The 24,179-nt window shown below is 35.4% G+C and overlaps 1 protein-coding gene and 1 non-coding gene across 2 annotated transcripts in view; one reads left to right on the top strand and one right to left on the bottom strand.

Annotated features, from left to right (window-relative positions):
• LOC143236447 (cyclic nucleotide-gated channel beta-3-like) overlaps window positions 1-24,179 on the bottom strand; it is a 56,576-nt gene that overhangs the window by 24,265 nt on the left and 8,132 nt on the right. The window contains exons 2-4 of the mRNA XM_076474705.1: window positions 23,146-23,213; window positions 11,440-11,584; window positions 1,092-1,210 (exon numbers count right to left, since the gene is read on the bottom strand). Of these exons, the coding sequence (XP_076330820.1) occupies window positions 1,092-1,210; window positions 11,440-11,584; window positions 23,146-23,213 (332 nt within the window). The remainder of the gene's footprint in view (window positions 1-1,091; window positions 1,211-11,439; window positions 11,585-23,145; window positions 23,214-24,179) is intronic.
• On the top strand, window positions 3,419-3,559 carry LOC143241157 (U4 spliceosomal RNA). Its single transcript, XR_013022221.1, has one exon. It is a non-coding gene; the product is annotated as a U4 spliceosomal RNA (small nuclear RNA).

Raw genomic sequence — 24,179 nt, 5'->3', positions numbered from 1 at the left:
ATATATTTAATTTCTGTGGTGCATATTTGTGCATAAGAGACATTTTAATAATAGAAATAAACAACCCCGTAACATCAATTTGTTGTTTATTTCATTGGACATTCTAGGTTTCACTTTACACCTTCCTCAGATACGTCCGCTAAAACACAAATCGTAAAATTTGGTATTATAAGGTAACTTATTTCTAGTATCACTAGCGACTTAACAATACAAACCAGTAATGGTATAAAGGATTTTTAATCATTTTTTTACTTCTTCATAGATCTTAGTTTGTTATCCTACTCGTTATACTTATAGGTGCCGAAATAAAAAAAAAAAAAAACAATAACTATATCCACACGTGCAAATTTATCACTATACAAGTTCACATGATCATAATAGTTGTACCTTATTACGTAATCATGTTTGAAAAAAATGTACAAGTAAATTCATATGCACGGCTCATTCACTTTTCAAACATAAAAATAAAATAAGTTACGTTTCATTGAGATGTAGGCCTAAGACAATAACACTGCAAGTAAATTATTTTGTTTCACTAGTAAAGGACACTTACGTGCGTCTGTATAATCACTAAGAACAAGTTTATCATATCCTCCACTCGGTTTCTATCGTTTACCACAATCATTGCAAATCGCACATCGATGATATAAACTGTACACGATTTCGTGACATTTGTAAACTATGTAGGACCCTTTACATAGTAGAGTGAAACTTTTCTCAAAAAGTTAATGTTATTTACCTTTAACTTCTGGAGAATATGTTAATATCGATAATATTGAGAAAACCTTTTTGCTGCTCACTGTCCATTCACTTATGATTGCACTTTGCTGAGTTACTTACAGTATTCATTATTTAATATTAGTGTAAAACAACACATCATAATATGGTATAATCAGGTTGAATGATGATTAAGATAATTGTTTATCATGTCTTCGAACGAAAACATATTAAACTCAGATTGAAAATTAAAAACTAATAAACAACTTTCAAAAAATTAAAAGTTATAATTTTATTAGTAACTCAACTAAATAGTTTTTCTTGTGTTACACACTCAAGTTAAATTTATATTTGATTTAATTTCTGATACTTACTTGGGGATGGTGTGGGTGTTTGAACAATTTTTTCCTTTACTCGGCGAGCTCTATCGGCGAATGCCTGCACCAACCGCTGGATGGCGTGATACACATTAGAAGCTTTCCCTGATTCAGACCTGAAACGAAGCCATTATGAAACGATTACCTTAACCATAAAAAAAAATAGATCTCCTCAATCGCCATGCAATGAGATGTCACATACACTAGAAAAGGAGCGTTTTCTATAATGATTTAATACTGCAACATAAAAACACATATCTAGCAATATTTGAATATGATTTTTATGCCTCAAGCTAACCTTTCTTTCAACCCAAAATATGTCTTTGTTATTATAATTTTGATGTAGACAGTATGATTCCGAACTTTCTGACAAAGCGATACAAATAATACAAGAACTATATGCACTTAGCTGTCCTTGATTTCGAAGTGATAGACTAGATTAGAGGGAAGGCAGTTAGCTAACAATACTCTTCGCTAACTATTGTCTAATCGTAAAGTGCTAAAAAAATTAAAATATTCTCAGTTATATCGGTATAAAATTTACCGAGATGAACCACAGTTAGATAATTGTGAAGCGAGGCAGAGATACTTCTAAAAACATCGATAATGTTAAATAATACAGCTCAATAAACAGTCATTACTTCCTTCGCGAGTAGGGCGATAAAACACCGAAATTTCTTAGTGCCCCGGTAGCCCTCTTTCTTGTATTTACATCCATTGATACACAATGACAATATGGAAATGTGAAAACAAAAATGGCATATGAACTGAAAAAGGCTATTTGTATTTATGTATAAAATATTTCTATGTGCCTATTGGTGGCTCTGCGATATTAAGGGGACTTTGTCGGCATATAATGCAAGTATTCAGGGTTGAATCTATACTGGGGGCACAGCGCAGAGAAATCATAGATTAGTTCGGCGCTTAAAAGTTTAAACCACAATATATATGACTACCGTGACAACAGCTAATTCATGTTTGACGACATTTCGAATTACTTTAGAGATTTTAAGGTACCTGAGAAATATTTGTAAATTTTCACTTGTAGATAACTAGATCAAAGCATGCATAGCTGAACATAAGTTAGACAGCTGTGGATCTTTACTTGATGTAAGTTTAAAGCTTTTGCTCTCGATGAATATGTGAAATTTCGGAAAAGTAAGATTCTGTAAAAGTCTGAAAATTGTATAATGCTTTCAACAGATAGCATGAGATAAAAATATATTTAATAACGAAACTTAGTCAAAATTCTTGTTTTACGTATCTGTATATCCAAATGTTTTTGCTCTGGAGACAAATTAGATGGTCATCTACTAGTGGCTAGCACACTTGACTCTCTGGATCAAACCCCATCATTGAAAGAACTTGTCCTTTCAGCCGCGAGGGCATGATAATGTTATGGTCAACTCCACTATTCGTTGGTAAAATAATAATTCAAACGTGGCAGCATTTACAAACTACATTCCATCTAGCTTATCAATTCAAAATTGGGGATGACTGTAGCAGACAACCTCCCCACACTCAGTACCCTCATGCAAAATACAACAAGCAAAAACATTTTCCTCGTGTAGCTTTGCGCGAAATTAAAAAAACAAAACAAGTTCCTATTAGCGATGCACTGCCAAATCCTGTATTATTTATCTCCACTATATGCCATCTTTTAACACTATTTTTAATTGTAAAGACAACTGGACAAAAATAAATAAATGACTTATTATCTAGCCAAAGATTGCAACGGAAATAGTACAAGCTTTGTTGGTGTAGGTTAAGATTACTCTTGAACATCGAATGTTTTGACTTGTTTATATATAAGCGCAAGCGCATTGCTGTCATGACTGTAATTTGGTAACAGAGCTTTTCCTCACTTCAAACACTCTTAATCAAGGCTGTAAATGTTTTTATTATTTTATCATTACGATTTTGTTCAAGTTGCATCATTGAAATAATATTTAGTTCAAATACACATATCTATCGGCCGCTTTGGACATTAAAATAAACAAATAAAAAAATATATATATATATACAACAAATATAATGTCAAAAGTGGCCGATAGAGGGACGGTGCGTTGTCTCAAGTACATTAATCGCTACATACTACATCATATTTGAAACATACACAAAGTTTTACAATATTTTCGAAATGTCAAGAGAAAGAATAACATGAGTTAAAACTATTATGCAACAAATATACCGCAATCAAGTGTGCATAGGCGCTTAGAAAATCAAAGATATATATTTAATATTTTCAAGAAAAATATGAAACACACCAATGCAGTAGTCTTAAATGTTCTACTACATATAGACTCTGGCGAGCTTCTACCGTCAGCTTTGCGCAGAGGCGATGTCGTAGCCAATGAGGTTAATCCGAGGCGCGACTATTGCTAGTTGAAAACTTTTCCCAATACCCCGCTAAGACGACGTGAAATATCGTCGGCTATGGCAATTTTTGCAGGCCTCGTTTGAGGCTACGTAATAAAACAAGAATAGATAATTTTTTAAATACATATATTTAATTTATGTAGGGGAAGGAAAATAACATTACAATTATATTTCACTTGCGTACTTGACTAATTCCTGTATAATTTGTCACGCAACAGCCTTAACCCTAGTACACACACTCAAAAAAATTACGTTGCCCACACTAGGGGTCATTTTTGACCCCCACGAAAAATATTAAAAAAAATTTATTTTCATATAAGCAAAGTATAAATTTGGACAAAATATTTATTCTATACAATTTATGCATACACTCTGGGTAACTTTATGGTCATTGCAAACCATTTTACTACATTTGATACACTTTGAAGAAGTTTTTTTCCTTGAATCACGTGCGCATATTTGACACCATTTTCTAACGTTCTCTTCAGCAACTTTTTGGAGGGATCACTTCATTTGTATCTTCTTCAGGCAGTAATTCATCAGTAAGCAACTTCAGAAATTCACGTCTTGCTCTTTTTTGGTACTTTGATGTGAATTCTGGATGGCGCTGGCGATAGAGAAGGTAAGCATTGTATGCGGCAGCATCAAGAATGTTATAAAATAGTGCCATTAGCCACCTTCTGGTCTTTCTTTTTGTGGAAAAGAATCTAACTATTCGGTCTAGTGTATCGACTCCTCCTTTGGTGGAGTTATAGTATGATATTATTTCAGGTTTTCCTGATTCATCATCCATTGAGGGCTCTCTATGCAACGTAGATAAGAATATTCTAGAATGCTCGAGAACATTTATAGAGTGTTCTAGAACACAAAATTTCATATCAATATATTATTTGATTGTTTACCAGAAATGTAATTGAGTTTTTTAAACGGGGGTCAAAAATGACCCCCAATGTGGAAAACGTGAATTTCGACATTAGACAAGGGGTGTAATACCCCATTTGCATAAAATACATGTTAAACGTATTAGTATAGTATGTTATTAGTATAGATTAAATTAGGTACATTTTTAGGCCCGAAAGTCACACCTTTGATATTTCTATAACAACTTAAACACAAGTGGGCTCATTTTTGACCCCCACCGTGTGTATGAGGGTTAAAAACATGTATATTTTCCCCAGAACCTTTTATGGGCTGTACGTGGTAAAACTTTTAATTAGTGATAAATGTCATTAGTAATGGACAATGTTCCAAAATCCTTTGAGATGCAATTTTTTTTAAATCAAGTCTACAATAAAAAAATATGGACTGTTTACAAATAATCAAAGCAGGCGAGCTTTCACGAAATCCTAAGAACGAAGCATTAGCGAAATGTGGTTGAGTTTATTGACCTAGAATTAGCCCACATACTTAACCATCTTTAGCTACAATTTTGTTAAGTAACAAAGTTAAACCCTTGTGTCTTACAACTTTTTTGGCCGGACATATTAAAACTTTTTTTAATTCAACTTTAGTTCTTATACTTATATCTCACATGATTATGACAGGTAAAACGTCATGAACATGGTTAAATAGGTGGAGGGTATTATTTAGTGACAGGTGGTGACGTTTTTTGTTGGTCACCTTATTATTCTTTGAAATGGAAAGCCAACAGTTATATTTTACTTCAATAGTGAAAATTATGACATTTGGAATTAAGAACGCTTTTCTCCATGTTTCGTATACTAAAGAGTGTTATCAACGTGTTTTAACCAGGTTTCTTGATGTGTGATTTACTTCCTAATAGATCTGCTAGAACAGACATGTACAAGTCACTAACCATAGGGGAATAGGAATCCCATCGTTATTACATTACTTTGCTTATAGAATTGGCCTTTGTAGGTAATATAAATGTTGCTTATGCAATATTCTGTTAGGTTGATAAAATCGACTGTTCTAGTTTCCTTAAACACAGAAGAGCCAGTTAAACGAAGGATAGAGAAAATTAATGTCGATAACCATCTAGTTTTAATTGGACGTTTTTACTTTATTCTAAATTCCAGAGAGTTTTTGAGAAACCGTTGTTTGTTTGACGAGGAGAATTTCATCTCTTAATTGAGAACTTAAAATATTAAAATACATTTAAGCCAAGATTAATGAGTTAGTGGGCGGTCCCTCATCTCAGACGCCATCGATGGTAGCTGCAAATATATTATATAGCCGATAGGTGGCACGGTAAGCGTGATTTACAGCATGTTGATTTTGACATACTTGGTATTAATTATACTTAAACATACACAAATATAAAACGAAGTTTACAGGAGAGGTGGAAGTCAAATTAAAACTACCATACAATAAATATACCGCAATACATCTATATTAAGTATGATGAAATATCTAAAAGTATTTTAAACATATTGTTGATCAAATAAATATATGACACAACAAAACGAGAATTTAAAATCCACTGTGTGTGAGTTTGCGGATTGTGTACTTCACGTGGATGGACAGATGGTAGTGACGAGAAATGATTCTACTTCCTTTTTTATCACTTTTGAACTTCAGCGGCGACGTAGACAGACGGGTACTTCAGCTCCAACTCGCTTGGCTTTTTATTTCCAGATCAGCCGTTTATAAGTGTTAAATGCTCAGCCATATATATGTCTATTATACATCATGTTCAATTTAGCTCGTAATTTCCACAGACAAGACTATATTATTTTCCAATCCTCGAGTGGGGCGAAGAAATAGTGCTCAATCTTCGAGCACTCCTAATGGTTAATTATTTGTAAGGTAATTAATTTTAACTGAAATACCAGCCAGTAGTTTAAGTAGCTTTAGTCAAAACCATAATAGATTATCTCGTTCTAGCCATAGAACCAGTAAGACTTATACTATTAGGCTTCTCTAGTAAGCCTTCCACCACCAGTTGTCATTCGACTTTTCTCCACAGGAAACTGCTGACACTTTATCCGTACGTATAAACCCCCAACTTAAAGTTATCCCTGGAAATCTAACCTGTCCGTTACTTGCCAGCCCTAGCCTAGTTACGGTATTTTTAAGGAACGTCTATCAATCGCTCTCGACTGACAAAATTCTCCTAATCGTAAAACTAACTACCCATTCTAAGGTTCATGCCACCCACCGTAAAACATCCAAAAAGTCAGGACTCCCATCTCATTTCGTCAAAATCGTAACAACTTCCCAACAGACTGCAGAATACATCTTTACACATGGCTGCTTTTTCGACTACTGTCATTTTAAAGCAGAACACCTAACTGCAACGAACTCAGACTCCCTCCCCACCACCTCCACACCTCTCTCAACCAACACCCACCACCAACAAACCGAAACAGCATAAATCACCAACTGAAACTTCAGGATAATTCAACACAAACATCAACACCAAGAAGAAATAAATCAACTCAAACCCTGCCGCCACCAGATAACCAAATCCGAACAGTTATTACCGTCAACAAATCTCTAAGCTACAACCTTTCCCGTCTCACAAAGCCAGACCCTTATATTGATATATATTATATTTACATGTACGACCAAACAGACTAGTCTCACCTACAGCCCTTCCTCATTTATTGCTCACCTGCCAGTCATCCAAAAGATCCAAACCAGAACAGACACCTTTATAGGTAACATCCGCCAACTGAAGAAGTCCACCTCACACTAAGTAATCTACAGCTTCACCTATCACTCCTTATATCTTCACATTACCGGGCACTTGTAATGGATTAGTGCCTTACCAGTGAAAGTGGGTTTCTTCGGGGTACTTTAATTTCTCCCTATAATAAACTGGTAAAAATGTAACATCAAATTATATCTGAGTGAAATTCATTTTTGTAATTTTTTGTTATATTTTTAATATTCATAATCAGAAGCCTTCTCACCTCAAAACAACATTAGAACACACACACACAAAGTTCATGAACTATAAGTGTGACCTTATCGTTTGGTTTCCTAGTAACGCACGAGTACATAAACAGATTCGAAAATAGTAGATGATTTTTAATGATTAAAATAGAATCTTTTCGTATAGTAAAAAGACATTTTAATAAGTTTGCAAACAACCTGATACCTGAAGGAGAGAGACGAATGTTCTGTCGAAATATATACAGTATATTTGCCCACAAAATAAATAACCTTATTTATGCTTATAAATCGATGTTTACCAAAAGTTATGATTACACTAGCATAATATACATCCATATTCAAAAACAATTCCAGTTACGAAGCCGTCGCCTTGTGATGGTTGGCGAGTCCTTTAAAAAATTTACTATTTACAGACATTTGTAAATCTTACACATTCCTAATACTAACTGAGCTATAAGGGGCCTCGAAAACAGAACAGTCTATTATATTTTATTAAACGATACAGAAAAATATCCGCAAGTGAAATCTATACCACAATTTTTATAAATAAATTTGTACGTTATAGGTATTTAAATAATGTATTTTCAAAGCGACGCGATGCTATATAAATTATCCACGCTTTATTATATCGTTGTAAAGACACAACGCCACAGACGCCCGAACACAGAACTTAAAACTCTCCACCAATAAATAACTATTCTTGTTACAGAGTTACGCCCTCTCGTAGGCCAAGTGATGAAAAATAAAAAATAAATAACAAAAGACAGAAGAGATGGGTAAATTTGTGAAGGATGTCTCGGTGACGTTCCTTCTCTTGGATGGTTTGGTTTAGCCATACGGTAGCAATGGTATCTGTCATGGTTGAGACATCTCTTGTGTTAGCCGAATGGTCTGAGTGTTATGGTCAGTGGCTGGAGCTAGACTCCGAGTTTGAGCCGACTGGTGAACGAATGAGTGGGTAACGCGTGAGGGCCTGAGTCTAGGGACGATCGTTTCAGGAAGCGGCTGCTGGTGATTGGTACTGAGAATAGGGTAGCAGAGTACCCCATGTTTTCAATGTGATTTTTCTGTTCTGAAGCGAAATAAATGTTCGGAGAAACTAAATCACAGCGTGATTTGAGACTCGCTACGAAATTTTTACAATCATCAATAACTGACACGTCTTCCCTGTTATTCTTGATTTGATTCGGTGGGTTGCATGGTGTTTTACACTGTTCGATTAATATTTTGATGTCTCATGTGTTTGTAGGGGGGTCAACCCCTCTTAAAACATAGTGAACAGGTAGCACGGGTCCGTAGGTACTTCGTGAAACCAATCTGGTAGAGGATCACACGTATTTTGAGGTGGTATTAAACAAGGGTTGAAGGAAAAATATACCTCATCTTAAGTCTTCTAGCCTTGGCGAGATCGATTTTCTACCAGGATTTCTATCGGCCGATGAAATCGATGACCTCGCATATACGTACATACTATGTATACATAGTATACATACGTGATAGTGTTTCACTAGTTCCGGGAAAGAGAGAACAGTTAACCAAGTCGAGTTGGTTTTCTAGGACCAGAAGAAAATATTTTTTAGTCACTATTACAGACTCCGAATTTTAAGTAAACCATGGTGGTATTACTTTTTCTTCAAATATATTAAAAGACGTTCTAATTAAGTGACCGTTCTTAACGACAGAATTATTGTAGTATGTACAGTGCATACAATTATTAACTTGCCTTTCTCATAATTATAAGAATCGATTCACATGTGTAGATTTACGAATATCTAGTAACGCAAATCACACCTGCGTTATCGGGTCTGTTTAATATTTACAGTTACGATCGATGAGGCCTAAGAAGAGAGACTGTTATAGTCCACTGGCAATTTCAATCCAGCTTCTTAGTATTTTAAATTTTAAATTAATCCAGTCTTAAATAAGTGTTATATTGTTTGTTAATGAACTGTAAACTGTTGTTCGCTACTGTTTCTTCATAAACCGTGACTTAAAAATCACCTTTGATTTCACTGCTTCTTTTGTGTACAGGGTCGTTTCAACTATTCGATAAAAGTCAATTCGGTCTCCACGGCACTTATTTTTATGGCAAGTTATTTATTTTTGCGGTAACATTCTACATGATTCTTTCGCTAATAGGCGTACTGTTTTTATTAATTTATTTATTAATATTTGAATAAAACTACGACGCATAGACTTAAGCAAGACTAAACACTCAGTGATCTAAAAGGACACACCAAACTTTAAGTTGTGGGGACGTTACGCCTATGACAGAAAGTTCCGTTAACTAAGTAAAGAGTTTGAGTGCTAAAACGTTTTTGATTTGATTCTAACTTTGATATTTTTGTCTTTACAAATACACCGTATGTTTATTTTATCGTTATAGAATAATAACAGATGGTAATCCTGCAACTTAGCTTTTTTGTTTTCTGAGTTCCAAAGCCTAACAATGGAACTGTTTTTACAGCGAACTATTCAAACATTCGAAATAAAATGTGTTTTGTTTTAAAATTATCACGAAAAATTACAAAAAGGATTATCTAAGCATAGCTAACCCTAATTTTGAACTGACAGACTAGAAGTAAGGCAGCTACTCAACAGCACCTGCCGCTAACATTTGTCTTACTGACCAGTAGGATTCGACTGGCACTCTTCTAAAGCCGACGGATACAGGTTTTGATACACGTAGTGGAGAGAGCACAGATAGCCTATAGGTTTGTGCTTAACTTTAAATAACCGTTATACTTATTGCTGTTTTAATATATATATAGGGAGAGAGTATACCGTTTCTTTTACTCTATGTACATTATGTCTAAAGTACTGTTATGTTAAAATTGTAAACCAAATAAGTACCAAACTAAATTTTTATCATTTCACAAACTAGTACTTTAACAAATAAAAACTTTGTTTGAGAGTTTTAACTAGAGACAATTTTCAGCCCGAATAACAAGCACTTCTGGTTCCGGTTCAAACATCCAAATCAAAATAATTTAAAACACCGAAGTAAGAATTTTAAAGGAAATTAAACCAGTTGAGATTAAAACCGAAAAGCTACATACGAACCAAACTTAGCGGTTTTGATCACGCTATTAATGTGTTAAGGTTTCTTTAAATCAAACATGAAACCACGAAGTTTGTTCTCCAATACTGTTTCCATATTTTAACCTGACAAGTTAACTGTACACTTACCATGTTTCCGTATTTTAACCTAACGAGTTCACTGTACACTTACCACGTTTCCATATTTTAACCTAACGAGTCCACTGTACACTTACCACGTTTCCATATTTTAACCTGACGAGTTCACTGTACACTTATCACGTTTCCGTGTTTTAACCTGACGAGTTCACTCTACACTTACCACGTTTCCGTATTTTAACCTGACGAGTTCACACTACACTTACCACGTTTCCGCATTTTAACCTGACGAGTTCACTCTACACTTACCACGTTTCCGTATTTTAACCTGACGAGTTTCCGTATTTTAACCACTCTACACTTACCACGTTTCCGTATTTTAACCTGACGAGTTCACTCTACACTTACCACGTTTCCGTATTTTAACCTGACGAGTTCACTCTACACTTACCACGTTTCCGTATTTTAACCTGACGAGTTCACTCTACACTTACCACGTTTCCGTATTTTAACCTGACGAGTTCACTCTACACTTACCACGTTTCCGTATTTTAACCTGACGAGTTCACTGTACACTTACCACGTTTCCATATTTTAACCTGACGAGTTCACTGTACACTTACCACGTTTCCGTATTTTAACCTAACAAGTTCACTCTACACTTACCACGTTTCCATATTTTAACCTGACGAGTTCACTGTACACTTACCACGTTTCCATATTTTAACCTGACGAGTTCACTCTACACTTACCACGTTTCCATATTTTAACCTGACGAGTTCACTGCACACTAACCACGTTTCCGTATTTTAACCTGACGAGTTCACTGTACACTTACTACGTTTCCATATTTTAACCTGACGAGTTCACTGTACACTAACGACGTTTCCATATTTTAACCTGACGAGTTCACTGTACACTTACGACGTTTCTATATCTTTACCTCACAAGTTCCCTCTACACTTACCATGATCCTTCTTCTCTAGGTAAGGATTTTTTCCAATGGGTAGGATTTTGCGCCGTAACTGACGTCTCTACTGTGATGGTAGGAACGACTTCCGTACGGTGCGACTGTACTGAGGTATTTCTATCCACCACAGACATGGGTAGTTCTAAAAAAATAACATTTTCAAACCTTAGCATAATAATAACAGCCTAAAATGTGTTTTCATTATTCAACAGACCCAGTATGGCCAAGCGTGATAAGGCGTGCGACTCGTAATCTGAGGGTCGCGGGTTCGCATCCTTGTCGCGCCAAACATGCTCGCCCTTTCAGTCGTGAGGGCGTTATAATGTGACGGTCAATCCCACTATTCGTTGGTAAAAGAGTAGCCCAAGAGTTGGCGGTGGGTGGTGATGACTAGCTGCCTTCCCTCTAGTCTTACACTGCTAAATTAGGGACGACTAGCACAGATCGCCCTCGAGTAGCTTTGTGCGAAATTCAAAAACAAACAAACAAACATTATTCAACAATATCTCAAGGCTGCTCGCAATGTCCGTGGAAAATATAAATTTCTAAATGATGTTTGATAATATGTATTTATTTATGTATCTTCAGGGCGGTTGGTATGGGTATTAAAACTTTAATTAAAATAAAGTACAGAACAACGTTTTGACTTTCCTAGGTCATCTTCACTGTTAACCTAAGAAGGTCGAAACGTTGTTTTGTACTTTATTTTAAAGTTTCAATACCCATACCAACCATCCTGAAAATACATTTTTACTTCAAGTAAGTTTTTCGTTATCACGTATATGTTTCTAAAACGTGATTATCGACAAGGGAAGTTTTTATGTTGAACAGATGGGTTTAAACTGTTTAGTTAAGATCTTATATGGAATGGAACAAAAACGATGGCAAACATTTATTTTATTCATACTTCAAATGTATTATTTCGCATTTCCAACCTTGATTATACGTACTGCACACATAGGTTGAACGATCATGTCAGATGTGTCTACGTTTTGAACTACTGATCAAAGAGAAGGTAGCCAATGAGTAACACCTGCTACCTCAAGGGCTGTGTACAGAATTGTCACGTTTATAACACACTTTCAGCTGAAAGTTCAGAATATATTCGGGATAGTCGGGGTGCAAAGCTAGGATTTTCCGATTTGCAGCTTGGCATGCTAATCACCAGGATATCCCAACCAATGATTAGCTCCAGTATAAACTGCGTTCCTAAGTTATAGTCACTTTTAAAGGGTAGTTTAGAAAACAAAAATTTAAATAATCACACTTGTAATCTAACTGACTCTCTTTCTAAACGATATCAACAAGTGTAAATCGACATGTAGAAAAGAGCTCTCTATTAAACGACATTATATTACAACAAGTCCCCATGGGGTGAAACTAGAGTGCGTCAATAAGTGATATTAAATTTATACCTTGAAAGAAAACAAGACTTGCGATACGTTCGAATTATGAGGTAAGTGTTATCATATCCATGTTAAGAAAATAAGACTGAAAAGCTTACTGACATAACACCAGCATTTGACATTAATACAAATGTCAGAAAATTGGTGTTGTTTTATCTCCGATTTCCTTCACCAATATCTACTCCGTTCTCTACATCATTAGCTTCACTCTTCCGTTCCTTGTGGTTGTCAGACACTTAAATGAAATCCTACTGTAATTTGCCTACAGTAAATAACATAACATTCTCCCCTAAACAACAACAAAATCTAAATACATACTTAACCGACCATTATGATTACAAGCTACTGGTGACCATAGAGTAAGTTTCCGATAACGTAACATTCAAGGTAAGCCGTCAGGTTGCTCTGTTTAATTATTTTATAAGTTTATTACACAGCCTTCTAGAAGACCACAGTAAAATATACTACCCTCTCTCTCTTAATGTGAATATATACTGTTAGTATACCGGGATTTATAACCTGTCATATAATAATTATATATGGATAACTTCTTGTAATAAAAAATATTGGCAGGTAATAAAACCACAGTTCTGAAGATTGTATGCTCAGTAATCACTGTTATGGTTTTTATGGTATGCAGCACGTGTATCATCGAAACTAGGAAGTAACAAGTTAGAAGTGAAAGACATCTAACTAACACTCTGGAGATCCAACATGGCCAGATGGTTAAGGCGCTCGATTCCCAATCTGAGGGTGTCGGGTTCGAATCCCCGTCGCACTGAACATACTCACCCCTTTCAGCCATGGGTGAGTTATAATATGACGGTCAATACCACTATTCGTTAGTAAAAGAGTAGCCCAAGAGTTGGCGGTGGGTGGAAATGACTAGCTGCCTTCCCTCTAGTCTTACACTGCTAAATTAGGTACGGCTAGCGCAGATAGCTTTGCGCAAATTTTCAAACAAACTAATACCGTTCCGCTATTTTATTTCTGTGTTATGCAGTGAAGCAATTTTTATCGTTACAGTTGTGATCAAGACGGTAGCTCACATAAATTTCGGGGTTCGATCTCTGTTGCTGGCAAAGTGCGGATAGCACGCTGCTGTGTGTGCACTTGAAAGCAAATAAAATTATCAAGAAGGAAAGTTTAATGTCTTATTGACTTCAGTGACGTTTGCAAAACGAGAGAAACAAAAACTTAAAACACGTGGTTGGCTTAGCACTTGCACACAAATTACCAGTTTTTATAGAAATTTGTTTGTTTTTGAATTTCGCTCAAAGCTATACGTAGGCTATCTGCGTTAGCCGTCCCTACTTTACCAGTGTAAGACTAGAGGGAAGGCAGCTAGTCATCACCACCCACTGCCAACTCTTGGGCTTCTCTTTTACCAAAGAACAGTGGAATTGATCATCACATTATAGTGTCCCCATGGCTGAAAAGGTGAGCATGTTTTGGTGTGACGGGGACACGAACCCGCAACCCTCAGATTAAGAGTCGAACGCCTTAACCACCTGGCCATTTTATAGATGTATATATGTAATTATTATAGAGTGAATTATACCTTATAGAAAAGCCACAACTAGGTTATGTTTTAGTTCTGCTAATTAATTACAGGAGGAGTTATAAACAAGAAACATTTGCAATAAACAGTTTAAGCAAAACACTTCTAGATAATATAAAAGATCATAAACATTAACTCTTTCTTAGTGGACAATAAATTAAACGTTTTGCACGATCAAAGTTACACGACAATCAGTTCGTTTTGATTTGAAACAGCTTCTACAAATTAAATTTATTCACAGAAACAATACTACAACTTTGTTACTATTTAAATGTTTATATATGGAAACACTCAGTGCAAGTGTTACAAAACTAATAGCACTCTTTACTGCTTTTTAACATCTATAACACGAGTTAACTAACGATTGGGCATAGTTAATCCAACTTTTTTTGTTTCAGTGCCGTACGTTCGGTAGATAACTCAGACCGAACAACACTGATATAATCATATAAACCATATATAAACATAAAGATAAATACATAAACTGCTCAAAAAATTAAGAAACAAGTACGTTATCTTATATAATTTATCACAGTGTTCCAAATGTGATAACATTTTTATTTTTTGAGGTAATTTGCCTCATTTCAATTCCGTCTATATCCATTTTTTAATGTGTGACGAACGGTAAAACATGGAGAAATTATTTTTTTTTTAAATGACCAATATCACAAAAACTGATATCTCATATGAAACAATACTTTAAACAGTTTACGTTCATTTATTCAAGAAATGTTTGAAACATTCGATATCTAGTGTCACCTCCACGGGCTGTGACACACTATTGACACCGATTTGGCACACTTCAAATCAGTTTATCGATGTTACCTTGGGGTATGGCAGCCCACTCCCCTACCAGGGCTTGTCGGAGTTCATGTACGTTTTGAGGAGGGTTCTGGCGTTCACTAACACGACAACATATCCCAACAATGTTCAATCGGATTTAAATATGGAGATCTGACGAGCCATTCAAAAGTCTCTATTCCTTTCTCGTCAAGGAAGTCCATACACAGTCTGGCGACGTGGACTCGCGCGTTAACCTGCATGAGAATGAACCCATCGCCGACAGCACCGGCAAAAGGTCTCACAATGGGTTCCAGAATTTCGTCTCTATATCGTCGTGCGTTCAGAGCACCCCTGTCAAGTATGAGTAAGTCCGTGCGACCACCCAACTATATGCTTGCTCAGACCATTACAGAACCTTCTTCATTAGTATCAACTTGCACAATGTTACAGGCAGAAATTCGCTCTCCTCAGCGTCTCCACACTCTCGCACGTCCATCATCACGAGACACAGTGAACCTGCTCTCGTCTGTCCACAGCACGGTGGTCCACTGATGAGCAAACTCCATGCTGAGTGCACGGTGACGCCTTCTCAGAATAATGCCTCTTGCAGGCCGTATGGCCCTTAGGCGTCCTTTGTGCAGACGATTGCGAACTGTTTGGGTCGACACACGGGTTCCAGTAGAATGCTGAAGGTCATTTCACAGTGACCGAGCAGTAGCTAATCTGTCACGCAGAACGGTAGTCACGAGACGCGGTCCTCTCTGGGTTTTGTGCAGCGATGACGGCCTTGAACTTGTCTCCTGCCATAAGAGTTCGTCTCCTGGTAGCGTTGCCAAAGTCGATTGATGACACACCGATGCGCTGTGCCACCCTCCTTTGGATCTGGCCATCCTCCAGCATCTGGACCGCCCTGGCCACCTCGTTCTCTGTCAGATGGCGCCTGACTGCTTGGGTACACAAGATGAAGGTACACACTGACAAAACGAGCCACAAAAGATCCATGTTGGAGTTTGTTTCGAGAAATGATGAGGAATGCATAGTTTCACGTAACAGCCTCATATGGGGTACCTTGAGTTATATTTTCCTTGAGTGAGGTGAGTTTCGTTTGAGTTGCTTCAAACTTCACTCAAGCTAAAAAAAAACACACTCGTAGACGAACGGATATGTTTTTCATACATAAATTTAGTTAGGACAAAAATATACTGAAATAGTACTCGTTCCTTTGGTTTTGTTGAGCAGTTTATATCCGACCTTTCCACAAATATTATTACACCCAACAATGCTAATGAGTTCCTTTACTTCATAATTGTATTTACTCATGCAAGACAATTAAAAAAAATGCATGACGAACAAGTGCGCTTGGTGGCTTCAGCCCGATATAATAAAGATTTTAAATATAAGACATTTTAGTTGATGTAAAAACTTCTTAAAATTTAAGTCACTTATAGAAGCCAGGTTTTACTGTTAACGAACAAGATAAACGAAATAAAAAAGTGATATAGTAATAACAACTGCTTAATGTGCATTGATTTTTAAAGGACAAGTTTTTCGATAATGAAAGTTTGAAAATAAATTTAGGAGCTTCTATACATTTCAGTTAAGCATAACCAACATTTTTTTCCTGCTTACCGAATGAACATTTTACGATTTTAAATTACTCTCTGAACAATAAAACGATAATGTAATCTTTTCCTCCCGTAACAAAGCACGACGAAAGATTGAAATATATGTACTACCTTAACGACACATTCAGAACTTACACACGGTCCTCCCTCATGGATCAACGAACGTCTTACCGATCCGAAAGCACTTTTCGAACATCAGCCGTTTCCAAGACAACGTAACGAGATAGATTTATTCTCCGCTTGTGGCGATTTGATGTGTGCTCAGAGAACGCTTTTCAACCGCCAGATATTATTGAACAACTAGCGACATCGCCTTATATAACGAACGTCTCCTAGTTGCAGTTCTCATGTCACTGTAACTGTGTTCTTTACCGACTTTTATCGCCCTCGAGAATAAGACAAACCATCTTGAATAAGACTAGCATTAAGGCCAAGGCTTACGTATCTAAAGAGTGTTATACTATAAGAAAACTTTATTATATGTTTGCAAGTGTCTGAGATTTTTATCTAATACTTAAAGTGCATTGATAAATCTGTATTATATTGAGCCTAAAACAGTTCTATTGGTGATATAAAAAACAGTTGATTTCGATTACACAAACAAAATTTGTGAATCTGTGTTATTCGTCTTTAAATTATAAGACAAAATAACGTAAAGAATACTGTACGTTTGAAAAAAGAAGCCTTATGTTAAAATAAAAGGTTTAAATCTTGGTTCAAGACAATAAGTTATTCTAATGATTGTTTTACGTACAGGATAAAATCGCTTAATTCTAAAACGAAAAAAATCGTTTAACTTTCTTCTTCTAATTACTGTTTTACATACAGGATAAAATCCCATCACTTAGTTTATCGATGACTCTTTTCCGTCTAGGCTAAAATCCATTAACTTTGTTCTTCTAATGATTGATTTGCCGTTTTAGGTTTACTTTAATGCCTATGCACATTTCTGTATAATTTTCTTTTTGCATGTGACATATATTCTTCACTGTCTATTGCGCAAGTTCCGCCTGTTCTCGAAACTTGTAGAAGATTCTTTTAAGTAACAACGAACAATATATATTTTACGAAAACGCCCTAGAATATTGTTGAAATGTCGAGAAACTCGCGTGATACGTATAAAAAGCAGCTGGCGACAGACAAAATAATCATTGGTTAGCTATAGTCTGTGTGCTATAGGCCTCGGAAGCTATAATTGTGATTAACGCTATTAATCGAAAAAACTACAGAATTTAACCATGAACTTTAGATTTTGAACAATACAAACTGTTCAACTTCAATGAATTACTTCGGGCGTTATTATTTCTACGATGACATTAAATATCTTCCTCAGTAAGAAGTGAACTTGTAAGCGGTGTGAGGCCAACCAAGAAACGACAGCTAGCTGGCTTAAGCGAGGTGCAACAATATCACATCAGAATTAATTTGCTCGTCATGGACCTCGACAGTCGATAAAATATTCAGTTCTAAAACGGATATAAGAGTCAGCATGTCTATAAGTTTGTAAAACTGTCATACATAAATCATTTATATATGTGTGTGTATATATTTATTTTATAGCAGAGTTACATCGGGGTATCTGCTGTGTCCACCGAGGGTAATCAACTGTGTGTGTTTTAATATAGCAAAGCCACATCGGGCTATCTGCTGAGTCTACCGAGGGGAATCAAACCTCTAATTTTAGCGTTGTAAATCCGTGGACTTAACCGCTGTACCAGCGGGGGACTATAAATCGTTTGTAATAACATTAGTAATAACCATTATTAAAAATTGTATTTTTTTTCTATATTAAAATATATTTGTGTTAAAAAAAGAGAATTATGTGTATTAATCTTGTTGGTAAATACCATGTATTTGATACATATTAATATTAAATTAATTTCTAAATTCAAATTTCAAGTTATTTGAAACAGTAACACGTAACGTACATAACATAATAACTCGGAGACTCGTTCGGGATAAATTATAATATGTAACATTTTATAATGTTTGTTTGTTTAGAATGAAGCACTAGGCTATATAATGTTCTGTCTTTGCTCTGCCCACCATGGATATCGAAACCCGGTTGTTAGCGGTGTGACTCCGCAGACACACCTCTGTGACACTGGCGGCTTTTTCTTTCTTTCTTTTTTTATAATGAATGCTTAATCAGATAACACAGGCACGTGAATTTAAACTTCATCAGTTGTTTTGATTGTAAAAGAATTCTCACTTCGATCAAATTATTTCGTTTACCACAATGAACATTTTTATTATTATGTTTGTTGACGAAAATAGACACAAACTGAGGAAAAGGAAAGAACAATGATGTGAAACGACAATATATTTTCATTCATCCTGACTTTTTGTGAAATCTACGTCTTTTATTCTCAAAACTAAGTCTCGTGGTCTTTCTTTACTGCGTTGCGTTATGAGGTTTTGTGAGAAATTTGTACTTGATGGAGAAAAACAGATATCATTTTCGTATTCAGAGTACAGGAAAAAAACGAAGAACATGCAAAAATTTCCAAACAATAAAACCATTGCAGGCTTGTGTAATTGTCGGCTATCTTGAAACCAACGTCAGAAACATGACGAATGTATAGAAATATTGAATAATAAGAAATACAAGCAATACGATGAATATATTGTACCATTTTCGAGAACAAATATATCTTCACAGGCTTATTTTGGGTGAGTAAATTTGTGTCGTATTTTGTGAACATCTTAAAAATGCAATTCAGCATGTACGACTCACACCTGTCACAAGTCACATGACACGTAAGAAAACCTTAATTCCTCTATATAATTGGATATTTAATCATTTAAAAGTTTGTGTTTAGCGATACACATCCATATCTAAACAATCACCTAAACCACTCCTACAACTATTTTACTGTGCTTTGAAGTTAGTTATTACAAAAACAAAAACAAAAAAACCTCCATATAAGCGACCTCAAAATAAAACAAGTCCAAAAAACCGTGACCTAGCATTAGATAACATAGTTAAAATATAGTCAAGTTGATACAGTGTAATGATTTAGTAATGTTATGGAAAGTATTCTTAAAGAACGTTTTGCTAGTTGTACTAAAAGCGTTCAGTTAGTTTAATTAAAGTATACAAAGTTTTGCTTCCAAATTGATTGTAACATAGAATATTCTGAAAGCACATTAAAAGTGATTGTTGTGAGAAACGTAGTCTCAGAGTCGGATTCTTTACTTTAACTGTAAATTCCTCGTGTTGGTGCTTGTGTGCTCCACTCGCCACTGCATTCCTCAATCATCTAAATAAAGTGTGGATTGGTGAAATTAGTCGAAACTCCATTGAAGCGACGTTTAAAACGTGAGTGCACTTCTGTTTATTATAAGTGGACTTGACAATGTTGCCTAATAAAAATATACATAAAAAGCCATTACCGAGTTAGATAGTTCTATTATCTATAGCTCGCATATTTGTTTGTTCGTTTGTTTTTTAATTCCGCACAAACCTATACGAGGGGTATCTGCGTTAGCCGCCCCCAATTTAGCAGTGTATAACTAGAGGGAAAGCAGCTAGTCATCACCACCCACTGTTGGGCTACTTTTTATCATCGAATAAAAGGATTGGCCGTCACATTATAACTCAACCACGGCTGTAAGGGCGAGCATGTTTGGTGTGACGAGAATTCGAACCCACGACCCTCAGATTACAAGTCGAGCGCTTTAACCATCTGGTCATGCCGGGCCAGCTCACGTGTCAAGCACGTAGTGTGACTACTGTACACCACTGAATTTGATGATGCATATCTTACCTTCTTCTACAAGACCAAAATTATATATACATGTATGTATATATAACGTAACCTGTAACTGCACTTAATGATACTGGATGACTACGAGACTGTTAAAAACAATTAAAATATTTCTACAAACTCAGATGTTAGTTCTCAGTTTCAATTTACTATCAGTGATACAAGATAAATAAACAACACGTTGAAGCAACAGATAATTCGTGCTTTCTATGCGAAAATAGTTTCAGAGCAACAAGAAAGCCAACAGTAAACTGCACCAACAACGAAACATCTGAAAGTAATATCAAAACACACTACTGGTAGTGAATGTGTCGTGCGACTAAAACAGCCTGCAGGACACAGTGTGTGTTATTTTTGACAGGAGTGATAGCGTTTTTTTTCACTTTCTGTATCTCAGACTGTGGTAATATAAACGATCACATATTTTCAGCGGATGTGTTCTACTAGACACTTACTTCACATGTAAAATTTCATGGCAATTCATCTAGAAATACACGAGATATAAAATAATCAATTTTAATTGAAGTTTTTCGCACCGAAAGTACGAAAACTTTGATAGAAAAACATACTTGGTTTCTTTTCAAATTTAGTACACAGGTAATCTTTAAAATCTACAATTATGTGTCAAATTTGATATAAGCCACATCTACAAAGGTATTCAACAAAATCTGCTTAAATTTGACGAAACCTTAGCGCATGCCTACACGAAATGTCACGTGAGCTATCGGTATGATATTTCACAACAGCTTCAACTACGAGTATAAGAAACCATCTATAGTTTTTGTCATTGATAATAAAGACGACTGTTTTACATCAATAAAACTATAAGGTGTAAGTTTATGTATGTACATAAATATTTACCAGGTCAAGCAAAGTAAATTAGCAGTTTCTAACTCAAATTTTCAAAAGAATCTTGCAGACCGACTGTTATTATTCATTGACAACTTTTATGCATAGCTCTGTTAAACTTTACGAAATTATTCTATTTAAAGAGCGTTTAGCGTAAGCAATTAACAGAAATACTGATGCTCGATTCGGCTGTACCAAATGAATGCGAGCGATGATAAGAAACTGTTAATCTAAATTCCATAGCGTTAGTATAAAGGAAGCCATTAGCACTGTTCTAGTGATTTTAATACTTTGGTTTTTCTCTAACGTATAGATCTGGATACGGTTGTAATCATAAAGCTAATGTTGGTTACTGTCGAGTGTAATTTTCTCACTGGCTGTGGTTTGTTAGTGTGTACTGACAAAAAGTTAATAAAAATACCTAAGTTATTTTGTTTTAATGCGGCCCTTAGTTGAACATAAAACGCAGCCTGGCTAAATTCTTATCAATGTTATAAGTGTAGCTTACCAGTTTGGCCGCCAGTTTGGACTTAATTCCTCTAAGTTGCACATTCAATCCCTTTTTTGGCCGCACTTTGTTTTTCTACACCTATGATTTTGATTAGATACACATATCGCTAACTGTTGTCAGTTTCACCAAACGGATAACTTTGACAGTTAGCGATGACATTATTACAATACTGTTGTACAAGTTTTTCATCTAGAAATGTGTAATGTCCTTCTCCAAGGTTTAGGAAAAAACTTTGAGCCATAGAAACAAACAAGACGAGCTAAGCTAGGGTTAGTGAATTAATTTATTAGAGTGAGTTATCTACGGAACAACAGAGTTACTAAACTAATCAATAATCAGTGTACTATTTCGTCAGTAATTGCCGTCCACTTCAGCAGTTGGTCAGTTGAGTACTGTGGATATCTAACCTATATATAAGTCAGCGACTAACAACAATAATAGGTTATAATTTTGTTGCTAAGCAACATAACAGCCATTATTGGAACGCAGTGTTACCAAAACGTGCTGGCTTTTCTATATATTAGAAATTGTTAATCTAACTTGTTTTTACTAATAATTATATTGTGAATACACTACAAACTCATTTTATGAATGATTTTAATTTTGTTTGGCTCGCAAATTAATTTGCTGACGTTTGACTACCTCGACTGTACTTTTCTACCTCTGTTTATTTCTCAAAATTTATTTATTTCAGTTAGTTACAAATAATAACGTTAGGGTGCACTATTTCCAGATCACAGTATTATTAACGTAATGGTAAATTAAAAATGTTCTGTTATTTTGGTTATTAAAAAAATACAACAATAATTGTTTAAATCAGTGTTTAACAAATTAAATGACCGTAGTTATACTTAAGAGATAAATTATATAATAAAAAACACAAATTTCTAGTTTTTATCAGTAACAATAAGAAATTGGCCTCGTTAACGCTACAACTGTAACCCGTTAAAGCTTAAACAATATTATATTACAATCGGTAATATATACCCACGTGTTATAACTCACTTTCAGTGAAAAAAAATTCTTCAGAGTTAGGCACATATCCAGTGTTAATAATCCCTGACGTTTTGTGAGTACGGATTCTTTTCTGCTTTTCCGGTAGAGGGCTCTGTATTTCCATTGCATGAGGAGATATGTTTTCAGGTACATTAGGTAAAGTGACGTAATTAATTTTAGAAGAAACAACACCTGGACTCACTTTTTGGTGAAGAGAAGAGACCTTTTCTTTCATGGCCATTCGATATTCGGGTCCCACTTTGCAGTAACCTAAACGATAAACATCATAAACTGTGTATCAACAGATGTGTTTGACTAATACAGAGAAAATACCATAATAATACAAATTTGTTGATGTGAAACATCTCTTCGCAACGTAGTTTTACTTTTTTTTCTAAACCGTAAGTTACGTAAAATTGAAATGTCTGCTTACATCAAATATCTGAAACTACTTGTATAAAATGACTCTTCAAAACAAATATTTGGTTAGAGCGCCCGATGCGTAATCTGCAGCTTCGATTCCCCGTCACACCGATAGCAATAATTTTTTCCCGTTAACACCCGAGTTGCACACCGTTAAAGTTAAATACGATTACTCTCATGGGGGCGTTATAATGTGGCAGTCAGTCCGACTATTCTTTTATAAAAAAAGATAGCCCAAGAGTTGGTGGTGAGTGGTATTGACAAGCTACCTTCCATCTAGTTTGTTCTTGCTAGATTACGGACGGCTTGTGCAGATAACCCTCGTGTAGCTTTGCGCAAAATTTAAACCAAACCAAAATAAATATTAACTTTCATCCAACAAACATCACAACTATACATATAACACTGATAAATTACAACAAACTTAGTATTACGTTGATAACAAAGGTTAACGCTTATCCAATAAAATTCGTAATAATACATACAACGTCAACGACTCTAAACAACGAACATGTTCATATAATACAGGGTAAACCGTATAAATAACGATGCCATATGGACATGCCATAAAACGAACGTGTATTCCAAATGTCATGTAAAACTGATAAGTAAAATTGGACAATAAATCTCACTTTGCTAATTCATGCTTGTTAAAAACTTGTATTTCCTAAGACTACCAGTAAGATGTGTTGTTTGGCATACTTCCGTGACACATATGTAACATATCTAAATGAAGCTACACAAACAAATACAAAACAGTTAACTGTATTTAATAAATTGCCTGGTAAGTTTGAGACCGTATGTTCATTGTAA

Source organism: Tachypleus tridentatus, chromosome 13, assembly GCF_004210375.1.
Source record: "Tachypleus tridentatus isolate NWPU-2018 chromosome 13, ASM421037v1, whole genome shotgun sequence".
Classification (NCBI taxonomy): Eukaryota; Metazoa; Arthropoda; class Merostomata; order Xiphosura; family Limulidae; genus Tachypleus; species Tachypleus tridentatus.
This window is presented reverse-complemented; position numbering and strand designations above follow the sequence as displayed.